General features: G+C 34.4%; 1 protein-coding gene across 1 annotated transcript in view; it reads left to right on the plus strand.

Annotated features, from left to right (window-relative positions):
* Positions 1–16464, plus strand: part of EXOC6 (exocyst complex component 6) — a 95736-nt gene that overhangs the window by 32488 nt on the left and 46784 nt on the right. The window contains exons 9-17 of the mRNA XM_050898860.1: positions 1864–1947; positions 2041–2087; positions 2480–2600; positions 4573–4644; positions 5317–5414; positions 6552–6657; positions 10255–10364; positions 11402–11513; positions 13198–13332. Coding sequence (XP_050754817.1) covers positions 1864–1947; positions 2041–2087; positions 2480–2600; positions 4573–4644; positions 5317–5414; positions 6552–6657; positions 10255–10364; positions 11402–11513; positions 13198–13332 — 885 coding nt within the window. The remainder of the gene's footprint in view (positions 1–1863; positions 1948–2040; positions 2088–2479; positions 2601–4572; positions 4645–5316; positions 5415–6551; positions 6658–10254; positions 10365–11401; positions 11514–13197; positions 13333–16464) is intronic.

The following is a 16464-nucleotide window of genomic DNA, read 5'->3' on the forward strand; positions in this document are numbered from 1 at the left end:
TATATAGCTCGGAATACTACATAGCTTGTGATTGCAACCTGGTGATTGCAAGATACATACATACCAAACATTGACTGTATTTATTGACGAGTAACCTTTCTTTAGACTAGAAATTTCTGGGCAATATATATAAAGAGGTTTTTTTAGCCCATATATTATGTGAGATGCTGTATATTTAAATTCTGGTGAAAACACCCTTGATCCCTTTGGCATGTAATGTTACCTTTTAACTAAACACTGTATGGCAGTATAAAATAAATGTAACTATGGTGTGAAACAACACTTGATAGATGAGCAATATTCCTAGAGTTTATAACCTAACATGAACTGATTTGTTATTTCTGTTGAGGTAAACTCATGAATTTTTGGAAGCTGGGCAAAACAAATGCATTGCTTTGGTATATTTTATCTTGCCTTTCCTTTGCTTATTCAGTGAGTGAATCATCAGGGTTGTTGCTGTGTTCTGCTGATTGCTTTAGAACATCTGTTTAAAATAGTTGTTATGCCTGAATTGCTGATCTTGACTGCATAGGATAGCACCGTCTATAAATAATCATAAGATATTTTACATCTCCATTTTTGGTGTGGATTTGACAACAGCAGCTACTCTTTTTCACTTGAGAAGCTTGTGTCAGGACTGAGTAGAGATTTGGCGTTGGAAGTAGAATTCAATAATGGCTTTGTGCATCTGAAAACTGCATTGAATATTTGGGCTGGAGGTGAATGGTTAGTATGTCTGATCAGTATGTGTTAGTATGAATTAGAGCAGACTGTCTAAAGTTCTGCTGCAACAGAAAGTGTTCCAGTAAATTTGCATCTCAGTTTCGAGTGGATTTTTTTGTTTTTAAGCCAAGTCTCTTTTTTACTTTTAGATTTTGTTAGGTTAGCAGTATTTCTAAATATGATGTATTCATTATGAACTTAAAATACTAAATTTAAAATTTTTATATCTTATAAAGGAGTTGGGTAAGTAATGCTGGCTTAGTAATATACAATCTCTGTAATAATTTGATTTGAAGATTTTTTGGAAGCCCAAGTAATGGAAATCTAAATAGCACTGGCCTAATAATAGAGTCATAAAGTAAAAACAAACCTTAAAAATGCTAAGCTGCTTTATTCTGCTTGCATACAAATTACATTGCGTTCAGTAGGTAGATGAGTCAATGTAGCACTGATTTCAAATGGACAGATGGTTTCTACTGAATGGTCATCTTAATGAGATGGGTGGGATGTCACTTGAATTCCTCACAATATAATCATTAGGCACAGAGGGTATTGTATTTTTGAGGACCATGATAGGAGAAAAATCCAAATCCACAGTCATTATGTTTACCAATTCCAAAGAGAATAAGCAAATATTAAATAAAGCTCATGTGTGTTTTTTTTCTCGGGCAAAGCTAATGCAGGCGGTGTTCAGAGGTATCATATATTCACAGAAACATTTTTGTAACTTAACTTTACAATGCAGTTAGTTTCTTGAATAACCTAGAGAAACGTTTTAGGAGACAATGAGTTTCAGTTATAGAGTAATATTTATAGATAGGGCATAGTACCTATTAATATACTCTGAAAGCTGTAGTTTAAAAACATAAAGATTGCTTAAAATGCATAATATTGTTTGACAAAATGTAGACACATGAGCAAAATTTTTATTTACAGTATGTTCTGTAGGCTACTTAAAAAAAAAAAAAGATAATTTCTGCATATTTCATGCATGCAAAACTTTGCTGGTGTCAGCTGGAGGGTCTACATGTGGAATAAATGCAAAATATGTGGCTTAGTTTAAGAGAATTCTACCCTTAATTTAAGAAGTGCCTTTTTCATACTGAGGCAATGTTCTTGTTTTAACTACTTTTGTTTTAGGGTGATGGAGAAATATTTGAAAATTACTACAGAAAGCAAAGAAGGAAACAAGCAAGATTGGTTCTGCAGCCGCAGTCAAGCATGGTAACCAATACTTTTGGTTTTGCATTGACTTGGGTTGTAGCTAATACTTAGTGGTATTTTTATTGCTAAACTTGTTTTCTTTTTCACTGAAAGCATGAAACAGTAGAAGGCTATAGAAGATACTTCAGTCAAATTGTAGGGTAAGTTTTCTAAATGAAGATTTATTTCATTTTTATTACGTTGATTCTTAATTCACCCTCTGTTCTCCCATTGTCCAAAAACTTTCTTCTGCAAGATTCAGTTTCTGCACAAATCATGCGGGTGGTTGTTGCTGGATCTGAGCGGGGAAGAGCATCCAGATCTTACCAGTACGGTGCCCCACAAGGACTGTCCAGCAGCCTGGGCTCCAGCTGGCGTGAAACAAACTTTTCACATTTTGACTTCATGCTGGGCAAAGCAGAGCAGAACACCAAACCTACCAAAGTGTCACTGCTCGAGTGGGGAAGGGTTTGACTATGCTTCTGTGTGAAAGGGTAGAATTTGCTCTAATATTAGAAAACAACTTAATAATTTAAGCATTTTTTTGTTTTAGTTTCTTTGTAGTAGAAGACCACATTTTACATGTAACCCAAGGATTGGTAACTAGAACATATACCGATGAACTCTGGAACATGGCCCTTTCCAAGATCATTGCTGTTCTTAGAACACATTCAGTAAGTGAGAAGTCTTATCAGTATTGCAGTTTAAATCCTCTTACTTCAGAGCTCTGTATATTTAAAGCTAGGATAGTAACAAAGTGAAAAATTATACCCCTCTCATGTTTTCTTTTCCTTGTGATTAAAAATTGCTCAGATTTGGGAGGGAGCCTGCCAAGCTTTTGTTTTTCCCAACAGTATCAGGCTGTGATCCACAGCCATGGGCTATTTGCATAATCCTCCGCTGATTTACAACTCACTGGGTCTTCCAAACCTTCTCTTAGTCCAGCAGTTTAGAATATGCAGAGTTAATCTGCTGTTATTATTGCAATCCTTCCTCATTAGTCTCAACTGACCTCTTCATTAGATCAGATGGAATAGTTCAGCACTGAAAGCACCACCAGGAAATAGTTCCTAATTATCATTCCAAATGCAGTGTTTCCAAAATAAACTCCACCAGCAAAACCCTTAGAGCTATCTCTTCAATGCTATAGTAGTAATATGTTTATGTTGAAGTAAAGCTATTAGAAAAATTCTGTATCAACTGAGTATTTCAGTACATTCAAAGTGTGTCTCCTAAAGTTACATTTCTACCTTAGCTCTAATGATGCTGAGTAGCTGCATGCTATTTCTTATTCCTCTGTGAAAACCAGTGGAACACCATTGTTCACTCAGACTGACTGATAGTAAATGGCTTCAGAGTTTACTCTTGGTATAACTTTTACTATTGGAAAAAATAGAGGAGTTTTAGCTTTCCCTCTTTAATGTTTGCTAGAAGCAGTTCCTTTATGCAATGTTATTTTTATTTTTATTACAATTGATCTTTAATTCAAGGAATATTTTACATTTCATATATACTGAGGAAAAATGGGAAAAAAGTTCAGATTGCAACTATAGTTTTATCATAGGACCTTTACTGATCAGTTGTACATGAGATGTTCTCATACTTTTTAATTCATTATAGAGGGTTGGAATAAATTAAGATATATTTAGCATTTTTTTTAACCTAAATACTTTGCAAGTTAATTGTCTGCGTATGGATTTATACACCTATGTAAGAATATGGTAATTTAAGGAGTAAAAGCAATGTGATCTCTAAAGAACTCTTCAGTGTCTTGTCATGTAGTTGATCACTATTTCTTCTCCAAATACATAACTCCCGTCAAAACCAGTTCTTTCACAATCGCTTTCTAACATCATCGTAGTACAGACTAATGTTTAGATAAGTGTATGGTGTCTTATGAGGTATTGTAAACCAAACCTTACTTTATTAAAGTATGCTAAGAGCAAAAATTAAAGAAAGGTCAAACAGGCATATATAGTCTCTAACCAATACTATATTCTCATGCTGCTTTAAATTATTTTAATATAAATATTTTTTTAGTTAATTCAGTATTACAAATATTGAAGCTGAGGTGAAAGCCTTAGTTGTATGACTCCACACCTCTGAAAATCAAATTTCAGTCATTTAGTAGAGTAAATAATGTTTTGACTTTTTACCATCAAATTTGTAATTTGAACTTACTTAGGAAATTATTTATAGTGTTTTCCCCATACAGCTGGGAAACTGTCTGAGATGGCACAGTTAGCACTAGTTAGACCCAGGCTTAGTGTTCAAAAGAACATCCTGTGGAAACCTCTCTGATGTTGATTTAGCAAAGCATTTTGATGTGTGTTTATGTTCCACTGAAATAAATGTAATATGCTGATCTTGAATCTCAGTGCAACATACTGATATTTAATGAATCTCATATTTAAGTTTACTTTTTCTGGGCTTTTATACTACTGATAGTTCATATAAAAATTTAACAAATACTTTTATGTCGCTGGACTAAGTGAAGACAAGTGAGTCTCAGTTGTTTTTTACTAAGGCAGTCAGTCAGGTAGAGGGATAAGGCTGGAGAGTTTAACCTTCTGTGCTAATTTTCTTTGAAAACATATGTCCCGTATTTTAAATCCTTTTAACAAAACCAGAATTTCTCACTTTCAGTCATATTGCAGTGATCCCGACCTTGTTCTGGAACTGAAGAATCTCATTGTAGTATTTGCTGATACTTTGCAGGTACATACTATACTAGTAATTTAACTGAAATTCGTAGAGTCAAATTTTTCCTTTAGGTGAGTAAGTACAATGCTTTGGGTTTTCCTGAATCATATATACAAATCAAGAACAAAATTACACAATAATATTTTAAAAAAATATATATTTCTTGCCTTGGTTCCTCCTCTTCAGTATTATCAACTTAATGTATGTATTCTGGGCTATCCAGCTAGCATCTAGTTATTCATATCTGTGCAAAATTAATGTGAGCTTTGTAATTTGTGTACGTTTTTGTCTTTTATAAACGCTTTACTTCTGATCTTAAGCAAGAATAGCATTCCAGTTATCATTAACTCTCTAGCTGAAAGACCAAATGAACATCATTGGCAAGTATTCTTGCAATGTTTAACAGACTGATAAAAAAGATTAGTTATATGCATAAATAGCAAGTTAAAATATTATCGAGAAATGGGACAAATTTCTGCTTGAAAACCAAAAACATAGGATAAAGTATTTGGTAAGAATTTAATATATAATCTTCTAATTGTAGTGGTGTGTTTGAAGTACTATAATTTGTTTTACAGAAGTGACAAGATTGAATAATAAGTCTTGTCTCAGAATCCTGAAGTGACGTGATAGGAATTGAGTGTATTAGTTCTTGAATTATCCACTCTTTTCATTTTTATACCTTAGGGCTACGGTTTTCCTGTGAACCGACTATTTGATCTTTTATTTGAGATAAGAGACCAATATAATGAAACACTTCTTAAAAAGTGGTCCGGATTGTTCAGGTTAGTATTTCAAAATAATTGTGCCTTTTCTATTGCATCTGTTGTTTTTTGTCTAACTTCAAGTTTTTTTTGATAGAGTTGTAATTCTGGAAGAATTGATTAACTCAGTATTGTGTATGAATTTTGGGTTGGATAGGACTAAGATATTCGTCACATATAACTAATAGGGAGAAGAGCCATTGAGTACTGCTTCTGTAGTTAATGGCGAGAAGGAAGGTCTCCAAAGGGACATTATTGGAGAAACATGGAGGAGACACACGTCTATTTCTCTTCATTAGGAACCTCATAGCTCTAGGCTATTGCAGTAGGGCATTAGGTTTCTAATTTAGGTTGTCTTAATGTTTACAGTTAGCTGATATGTGTATCTGCCTGACAGACATTGCCAGTACGTCTTCATGTTTTTTTAATGCAGGTTGGTTTCCACCTATTCCTTGGAATCGTTTGATTCAGTAAATTGTAAACCCAGGAATGCGGCAGCCTGGGACTGTACTCCAAAGCCTGTTTGCAGATAGGGTGTGATGTCTCAATGTGCAGAAATTGTTTACTGTAAAATATGTTACATTGTATTACAGAAAACCTTAAAATTAAACTGACCACTTAAGGTTCTCAAGGTCTGTAGACTCCTATTATAGTCATTTGACTAGTAGAGAAGTCCAGAGGGTACTTAAATAACGCCATGGCCATACGCCTAGTTGAAGTTCTCTGTATCATCTCCATTAACTATATGTAGCTGTGGCACCTCAGTGAGGCACTCTGAATATCTGCTCTAGTGTAGGCAAAGTGTAGGCTACCATAATTAATAAGTATCTCATTATGTTTTACCCTGGAGTAGACTAGTTGATCTAAAGTTCCTTTGCTGTATGATGCTTTGAGTCATACATACTAAAACGCTTTCAGCTATTTTTGCTCTGTGATTAGACACAGTATAAAGAGTTAGCATATACAAAGTACTTTCAAATTCATCTAAAAATTGTCTGGATGTCTGAAATTATGATGATTGCAGCTCATAACTTTTTGAAGCTGCACACCTAAGTGTGGTGGTAAAATTTATATTCAGTTACATGTTTTAACACTGGAAAAAACTGTCAATAAGTTACATGTCCTAAATTTTTTTCACTTTACTAACTAATTCACCAGGGATATTTTTGAAGCGGACAACTACAGCCCTATTCCTGTAGCAAATGAAGAGGAATACAAAATAGTTATAAGCAAATTTCCTTTTCAAGATCCAGAACTTGATAAGGTAAGGAAAAGTTTTATGTTATTAAAGTTTGCCGAAATCCAATTAAGGACACTTGGGACAGTAATGATTTTTATAATCAAGAAGCAATTAAAATTTGAAAAGCTAGGTAGATTAAGAGGCTAAATCACCTTCTTTGCGTGTAATTATCTAGTCATAAGTAAATATGAAAATTAAAGCTTTAATCATTTGCTCTGATGTTTGAGTGAATAATGAAACCCATTGTTTCGTAAACAAATTAATAATACAGTTTAATTGATGTAGTCTTTATGTAATTATAATACAGTCTGTCTTTAGTTAAATTCTGTTGCAACTCATCGGGTTTAGTAACTCATAGTATATTATATGCTGTAGTATTGCAAAAATACGTGTAAAACAGGGATCAGTTAGAGACAGCAACTTTTGTATTTCACTTCTAAAATTAATTATTTGTGTTTGAGCATGTGGGGCAAAATAAACGTGAAGGGACTGTAAATAATTCTGCCGTACTAGTGTTCCAATAGGATGTTCTTTCATAGCCTCAGCCATTCTTTCACTACAAACTCCTTTCACAGAAAGGTGATTAATATGTTCTGCTGTTCAAATATGGTTTTGATAATACCGATGAAGACATAACAGGTTCGTGATGGAGTCTGTAGAGGGGAACTGAATCTAAGAACCACGTGACAGTGGGAATAACTGTTGTAGAGGGAAGCTGGTTTATACACGATCCATCACTACAGATACCTGCAAAAGTAAAAAGATACTCTAATTCTATGATTCAGCAGGGATTTACCAGGCAAATGTAACAGCTGCATGTCATTAATACAGTATTGCAGTGAAGATGAAAAATTAAAGGTGGGGTTTATGCTGATTTTTGAATAAGACTCCAGAGTGTTTTCTGGATGCTTTCCTCCATCAAATTCATTTACTTAGCCATCATAATACTAAAATAAGATAGACAGAATGGAAATCCCTTACAGTGTTGGAAGTATACCACACCCAGGATACTATTTAGCATGACATATTTTGCTAATAAATTGCAGAGGTTTTTAATTTGCACTAAATAATTTTGTCTGCTAGCCTCTCTCACTCTCTGTCTGATTTATTAGCATGCATGCGTGGACATTACTTGTGGGGGCACGTGTAGTTACATATACGTATGATTAATACAAAGCTTTGGCTCTTCTTTCACCAGAAGGGAAATGTATTCTCTGTATCCAACTATTTTCATTTTGGTTTATGATGCAGAGAGGGATTTTTATTTTATAGTGAGCAGCACTTTCTGTAGATATTTTATGGGCAGAATTTCACTGATGCTTAGTTTTTTGGGCTGGTGAGCTTGAGAGTAAAGCTGGGAATCAGGTTGGATTCTGTTCCCAACTCTATCATTGACCAGCTGCGTGATGTTGGTAAGTCACTTCACATCTCTGTCCCTGTTAATTCATCTGTAAAGCAAGGATAACATTTTTTTACATATCTCTGAAAAGAGCTTTGAAACCTGTATATAAAGCAGAAGGACATCATTAGAAATAAGGCAGTCTGAGGTTTTTTTCCTTGTGTCCTAGCAATTTTTGAAGCAGTTTAGTTGACTTCAACCAAATTCAGCAAAGGGACAGAAGTCTCAAAGATAATTGAGTTCCTACAAGTTTTGTCAGCTAGGCAGTGGAATAGAGGAGAAAGAATCATTAAGTATCCTTGTTGAAAGAAAGACTGCAGTGTTACCTTATGTGTTATTAGCTAGCAGGGAATCCACATGGAGGGGAAACTTCATAAATGCTCCAACATCACTTCTATTGGTTGCTGTTTATAGTCTCATCCACTTCACCTCTCTGTTGTTGCCTCAGGCTATAAGGCACTGGGACGTCCTATTGGGTGGGTTAATTTAATCTACATTTTGATGTTTAAAAAAAAAAAATTAAAAAAAATAGATGTGTAAGTTCAGGCTAGTTGCTGAAGGAGCCTGTGTAGTTGATAGAGAGGAATAGACACCCCAGAGGGCTAATTCGATTTGATGCATCTCTAATGCCTTTTACAGATTAAGGGGAATTTCACCTTTGAAAATGTCTGTTTCTCTCCATTTAGTATAAAAAGAGATGAATGTGAGTGAGTGTCTCATTTTTAACTGTAGGTTAGGATGAATCACCCTCACATTTTACAGGTAAGTTTATCATAGGAGTTGCTTGCAGCACGTTAGGCAGAATTATGACCAGAACCTACTAGATATTTAACATAGTAAATGAAATCTGACTGGACAAAACCATCTTGTCTGCACCCTGCTGTTTAGATTGAATGTGCCAAACTATCGTGGTTTGATTATATCATCTAATTTTATTCCCTTTCTGTATTCAGAAGTGAAACAATTGGTTGTAGCTTTGGTTTTTTTTTTTCTTCCTGCCTACTCTAATAATCAGACGGAAAGCATTGTGTCCTCCTGTATTGGCCAGACACTGTAGAGGATAAAGAATTGCTTCTCTTAGATTGTTGAATATATGAAGGTTGAAACTCAAGCCCTGCTGACCGAATATTGTGATGATCTGAAATAGTTGTATGTAGTAGCACTTGTTTTATCTGTAAAAATTAATTGCCTAAATCAGATGAACACATATTTGAAGTAAATTTTTTTTGTTAAAAAAATGTTTGCTATTGTTGTTGAATGACACGAAAGCCTGGCACTTACACCACCTATTTGTCACACCACCTAATCTTAAATAAAGAGGTATGATTAGGAGAATGTCAAGGTAATCTGTTTTGTCTTGGTTTTTTAATACACAAATGTTGAGCTGCTGTTGATTAATGCTTCTTTTTTTTTTTTTTTTTGATAAATGAAATTCTCCAGGGGTGATACCAATTGTTAATTGTTTTTCTCATGTATTAGTCATAGAGTAAACAAAGTTAATTGTTTTACACATTTCAAAAATTATGTATTCAATGCAGAAATACCTGTTTGGTATGTGTAGATTTAATTGAATTTATTTCTTTTTGTCCTCCCAAATACAATATCAGCTTTAAAATTGAATAAGCATGATTTTATTCTTACAGACTACTAATACTTCCCACATGTTAATCCAAATTGTTGAAAAGAATTCAAACTGCTTTGGTTTTGTGAACCATTGAGAGAAAGTAAATATATGATAGTAAATATACATGCCTAAACATTCTCAAGATGCTTTGAAAATCGCAGATGTATTGAGCTTCTCAAACCATTGGGGTTTTCTGTTTTGGTTTTTTTTACTGCCTTCTTTGGCAAAAAACTGTTTGCATTTTTGAATCTCTCATCCCACTTACATCTATCTTGTCGATTCAGATTAAAAGCAGTTTGAGACCTGTTTTATAATGTGTTTGTAAATTGCTTTCTACAGAGGGATCTTAAATTACATAGAGTCTCCAGACTGTATTGTAATTTAAGTAAATGATAAAGTTCTATTTTGCTTATAAGCTATTTAAACGGATGTAGAAGTCAGCTCAACGCATACCGCTGTTTGTATTTGATGAAAACCAGAAAAGCTTAAGATTAAAATATTGATAGTGTTAAGTGGCTTTCTAATTGTTGCATTTAATACCAAGCTCTCCTTAGAATCAGTTTCAAGTGTAAGATAGTATTATCTTTTATTTTCGCAGCAATCCTTTCCAAAGAAGCTTCCAATGTCTCAGTCAGTGCCTCAGATTTATATCCAGGTTAAGGAATTTATTTATGCAAGCCTTAAGTTTTCAGAGTCACTTCACCGCAGGTAAGCTTAAAGTGTCAAGAATGCGACTATAAGGTACTCTATAACTTCCAGGTGACCTAAAAATATATATTAAAATGAAAATATATTTTCTAGTGTACTTGCTAGCTGTAATTGTTTCATAATTTACATATAATTTACATATATAATTCTTTATATTTAATCTATGATTTCCAATGCTATAGCATATATTTCATGTGTGTATATATATTGTATGCAATATGTGTATGTCTGTATGGGTGAAAGTGGCTAGGCATGGTAAGCAGTCTGAAACACTGCTGGGGTTTTTTAAACAGTATTGACTGGTTTGAATAATCTAGAGATTTTATTTATTTAACAAAGCATGTAAGATTTGAAAAATATACTTTGATACTGATAATTTCAGAAATAATTGTGTAGCATCCCTGATTACTTTGAACCGTCTTTCCCTTCTCAGTGCTTTGAGTTTCCTTAGCAATGGTTTGTCCTGCAACAAAATGTGCTGTCTGCATGCTCATTCCCTCTTCCATCCCACCTTTTTCTGATGGAAAACATCACAATTCTCCCACTTCCTTTCCTCTTGTGGCCTTCAAAAGCTTAGTTTTAATTACATAAAATAACATTCATAGATCTGAAATCTGGAAGGTATTCGTGGCCAGTCACCCACTTCTGCACTGTTAAAGACGTAAATGACTTGCTTTCACACATTCTTAATTGATACTGTTTATAATTTACACGTACTAATGAGCGTGTGTTGACCTAACTCATTAAAACCTACAAATTACTCTTTCTGAACTGCCATGTCAATAAACGTGTCCAAAATCTAAAAATAACAGATTTTGCTTCAGTGTTGAAATTCAGTTAATGGATGATTTGGTAAGTGGAAGAGGTGTTCTGTGTGTTAGATCACAGAAGACTTGGAGCAACCAGAAATTAAATGCACATAGGGAATTCTTAACATGAAAAGTTCTCTTTGCAGGGAAAAAAATAAAAATATATAAGTATTACTGTCAAAATGTTGTCATGTACAGGATAGTTATAAAAATAAACTTTTTTTTCAGCTCGACAGAAATAGATGATATGCTCAGAAAATCTACAAATTTGCTGCTTACAAGAACTCTAAGTAGTTGTTTACAGAACCTAATTAAAAAACCTCATATAGGTTTAACAGAGGTAAGTTTTAGAACATACTCAAAACTGTTTAAGACAATTAGTGCTAAAACTATTCTTGTAAATGTAGATATACTGTGGTATTGAGATTTGTGTAAGAAAAACAAGTAGTGTTTGCTTTAGAATTGAAAATTTAAAGAGTTGAAAGATGAAGTATAAAAAAGCATCAATATATGTTACATAAGTAATAACACTACAGTGTTGGGTCTAGTTGGAAGTACATTTGCACAGGGATGCCTTTTGAGAGAGAGAGACGACAATGAAAGTCTTCTGCCTCCTGTATGATAAACAGAGATTTGCAAGAAGTAAGCCAAAGACTCTTACTTCTTTGGTTGCATACAGAGCATGGTTTGTGTGTTCTGCTCCTGTCTAGCAATTAGTAGCACATTGTTGAATTTCTTTTGCTTCCTATTAAAAAAAAAAAAAAGGAGGAGGGAAAGAGAATCTCTCTCACATGAACTATGTAAAGTTTCAGAGTAAGCCTATCAGATCAAGAAATCTAAAATCTCAAGTTCACTCAAACACATGAAACTTTGCAATTAAAATATTTTAGTAGGTTTGTGCATGTTGTTTCTTCATCAGGACTCTTGGTTTAGTTTGTTTATTGGACAGAATAAGACAGTGATACAGTGAATCACTCTGAACATTCACTGCAGGTACATGCAGTGTCAGGAGACAGCAGGTACCTACTGAAGCATGCTGAGAAGGGCTTAAGACTGTTGCCATTAGAGCAGTGTTAGGTCATATTGAATGCTGTTTTTAAACTGCAAGAACCTCTTGTATAGATGAAATCAAGAAGATGATGATGAGGAAAGAGCTCTATAAATCATATATTGCCATGTTAGTAAGACAAGCCATACAATTTTTCTGAGACGTAGTTTTCTATGTTCTTGAAATTGGTGCAGGAATATTTTCAAGGATATGAAAATAAGTTCACTAGTATTTTTTGAGGTGTTTCATTATCAAATCAATATATTTTATGAGAAAAATGTTAAAAAGAGAAAACTTATTTTACCAAGCATTACATGAGTATTCACTAAAACAGACAGTATGCAGTGAGAATTAAGATATAATATACTGATATTTCAGTTACTATGCATTATATACGTTGTCTAATTTGTGAACTGAATGTGAATGCAGGTCCTGCTTATAAAAACATTTATATTATGTACAAGCAGATTGTTACCATTGGGGGTAAGGGAGGGGAGAGGAGCTGACAACCTTATTTTTGCAATTCCCTAACTTCAGAATGCATCATTCTGCAGACAATGTTGTGAAATATTTTTTTTTATAGCAGTAATTTTTAAAAAATTATTTTTATGGTACAAATTAGTGATTTGCTTTTGGCAATATATTTTCCTTTGTTTTCCCTTTTTTAATTCTAAAATATGAATTGGATTTATTTCACTGAGTAGGTGTCTGCAGTCTTCATTTTTAAAATGGCATCATTTGTATGTAAACTGTAGTATTACTCCTTAGTGGAAAGCAAACTTGAAAACTAACAGGGTGGTAGTTTTCGAGAAACTACCTAATAGAAAGGTAGAAAACTAACTAATAGGTGGTAACCTGAAATACTGTAATTAATTTCTAGTAGCATTGTTACTGAAAGAAGTAACCATTTACAAAATCAAATGACAATGGGTGATACAGAAAGGATTTTTACAAGAATTTTTTTTGTCTGTTGTAGCTTGTTCAAATCATCATAAACACAACACACCTGGAACAAGCCTGTAAATACCTTGAGGATTTTATATCTAACATTACAAATATTTCACAAGTGACTGTTCACACTGCAAGACTTTATGGGCTTTCTACATTTAAGGTATGGTATATGTTATCCGTTATGACTATGTCTGAAAAGTTACATTAAAATCACTATAAATGAAGCATTTTAAAACAAAAGGGGGGTGAGGGCAAAGCTGCACGCTTTCTCATTTTTGACTCTAAATTCTAAACTGTTAAGAATTCAATTGTAACACTGAGCAGATAAACACTGGTTTTTGTTAGTATGATCTGAAATAAGTCAGTATGTGAGAAGCATCAATATTCTCTTTCAGATGCATCTTTTATTAAGTTACAAAATGACAAACTAAGCTTAACTGCACCAGAAGCCTTCAATAGATTGAGCTCCAGTTTGTGTATGGGAGTTCCCCTTTCTGAATGGAATCAAGCAAAACAGCTAGTGTAATCTAAAATATTTGTATTATTTATTTGTTTTTATTCTATAATAGAAATATTTTGTGGTATATTTTCAAATTGTGTAATTTAGTAATATAAAAGCAGTACTAAGAATGTGCTACAAAGCGTAAATTATTCAGGTAACTTTTTAGAATTCATATTTTATTTACATGTCCTTTATGTATGCAATAATACTTGTTAAAATGATCACTGGGAACTTGACTGTTTCTAATGTATGGCAACTGCTTATCTGCACAAGTTGTATTTTCTCTGACATTTTTCAGAAATGACAGAAGTACTTAAGCCTATATCTCAAAAAATTAAAGTAAATCATAGGTGATGCATACTCAGCATAAACAATTGTAATTTCAACAGTTAGCATGGTGTCGTGGTTTTACCCCAGCCAGCAACTAAGCACCATGCAGCTGCTCAGCCCTCCCCCCTCCCAGTGGGATGGGGAGGAGGGGGAAAAAAAAAAGGTAAAGATGGGTGGGTTGAGATAAGAACAGTTTAATAACTAAAGTAAGATAAAATATACTACTAACTAATAATAATATATTACTACTAATAATAATTGTAATGAAAAGAAATATAACAAAAAAAAAAGAGAGAAATAAAGCCCAAGAAAAGACAAGTGATGCACAATGCAATTGCTCACCACCCGCTGACAGATGCCTGAGCAGCGATCCGCCTCTCCTGGCCAACGCCCCCCTGTTTATATACTGGGCATGATGTTGTATGGTGTGGAATATCCTTTTGGCTAGTTTGGGTCAGCTGCCCTGGCTCTGCTCCCTCTCAGCTTCTTGCACACCTGCTTGCTGGCAGAGCATGGGAAACTGAAAAATCCTGGACTTAAGATAAGCGCTACTTAGCAACAACTAAAACATCAGCGTGTTATCAACATTATTCTCACACTAAATCCAAAACCCAGCACTGTACCAGCTACTAAGAAGAAAATTAACTTTATCCCAGCCAAAACCAGGACACATGGCAACATTTGTAAGCCAAGTATAAAATAATCCTAAAATAAAAAAATGTTGTTTTCTTTCTATATATGGCTCCTCATCTCATTAGTAGGTGCAGTTCTCCTAGTTGTTCTTGCATTTGTCTATACAAAAATTCTGGAGGATTTTGAAAAGAGGAAACTAAAGCGAAAACACCAAGTGACTTGTATAGTCACATCTGATGTCCTTGGCAGAGCAAAAACCATACCCTCATCTGTGAAGTCCCTCTTCACAATATCACTCAAAAGGCCTTAGTCCTTTTTCAGTTGTAAGGCAGACGTGTTGTTAATGAGAAACCTGCACGTAAAAATGAAATTGCTGAAGACAACTTATTCCTGTAATGTCAGGTAACTCACGATGACTGAGATTTATCCCTAAGATAAATTAGTCAAAATTCTGATCCTTGCTCAGGCTGTTTTATGTCATAATGACCCTAGTAAGCTGTAAACCAAGATCCCAACAGCTGGACTAGCTATGCTGAGTGTAAAGATGGTTTGGTCTCAGGCCACTGAAGGGCCCTACACCAGAAACCCTCCTGCGCTGTGGCACTGGGGACAGGTGTAGAGATGCTTAGAGATCCTTCATGCTCTGGTGGTCGTTGAGCGCCAGGTACTTCTTTCGAGCACCAGATGGTTGCGTACATCGAAGAACCAAGTTCTGGTATTCATACACATAAAATACAGCAGAAATTATTTCATTGACCGAGTCTGGCTGAGTAGCTTTTTTGGTTTAGAATAGAAGCAAATGTGTGTGCTTGGGGGCTGGTTTGGGGTTTTCTTTCTGAAGAAAACATTCTCACACAAGAATAATCTTGTATAGGTTACCTTGTGCTGTTAATTCAGCCAGTGCATTGCCTTCTTAGTCACTTGGGGCTTCTATACAGAAATTTTTGAAAGAGAAACAAAACAAAACAAAAAGTTGTCAGGGATTCCAAAGCAGCTGCAACTTGAACTTTAGGTATTTGAGTTTTTTTCAGTGTACACTGAAACAAAGGAGGGTGATTTCTTGTATTTATGGGATAAAGAGGACTAATCCTATTGACAGTAGTTCTGTTCTCTGTACTTCATTTTTTCTCTTGATGCAATATGTAGCCTATCCTATTATAATATCCCCTCTGGCATAGACGTTAAAAGGTGGGTGAGGTGGAAAAAGACATCATCATTGCAAGACACTTCATATTTCCAGTTCATTGCCAACAATTTTCCCATTAACTGTCATTTGTTTTGCTAAGGATTTAATGAATAAGGCAAGACAGAAAGGTTCTGGCGTAGCAACTGTAGTTAGGTTACCATTGCCCTACCAGTAGTTTTACTAATTTTGCCCTGTCCTTAAGATCTAGGCTGCCTAGTTTGCTTGTTGTGTACCGATAGTGCGTGTGTGTCTTTGAATTTGCGTATCTATAGATATTTTTGTGTAAGGTCAATCCATAATCTTCTTAAAATTCAAACAAAACACTTAATGCAGCCATAGTCTTTGATTTCATTAAGAGGTAAAATGTTCTTTGTCCTTGAATTTCATTTAATAAATGCAGTTGAAAGTTTGCATTATATTTTGTGCTGATTGCTTATGCTGTAAGTTATGTTTAACTATCCTATAAACTGTAAGTTCTATTGGAGGGAATCACAGTATATTGTATCTGTGTTTAGTGAGCTTAGTATCTATGCACTTTGGAAAAATACAGAATGAACGCTGACAAACACGTAAGAAATTTTTTTTTTTTATGGTTTCTCTCCTGTCTCTTTCCCTGGAGAACTTGTTAGTACAACGTTCTC

The sequence above is a fragment of the Gymnogyps californianus genome, chromosome 6, assembly GCF_018139145.2.
Source record: "Gymnogyps californianus isolate 813 chromosome 6, ASM1813914v2, whole genome shotgun sequence".
In the NCBI taxonomy this organism is placed as follows: Eukaryota; Metazoa; Chordata; class Aves; order Accipitriformes; family Cathartidae; genus Gymnogyps; species Gymnogyps californianus.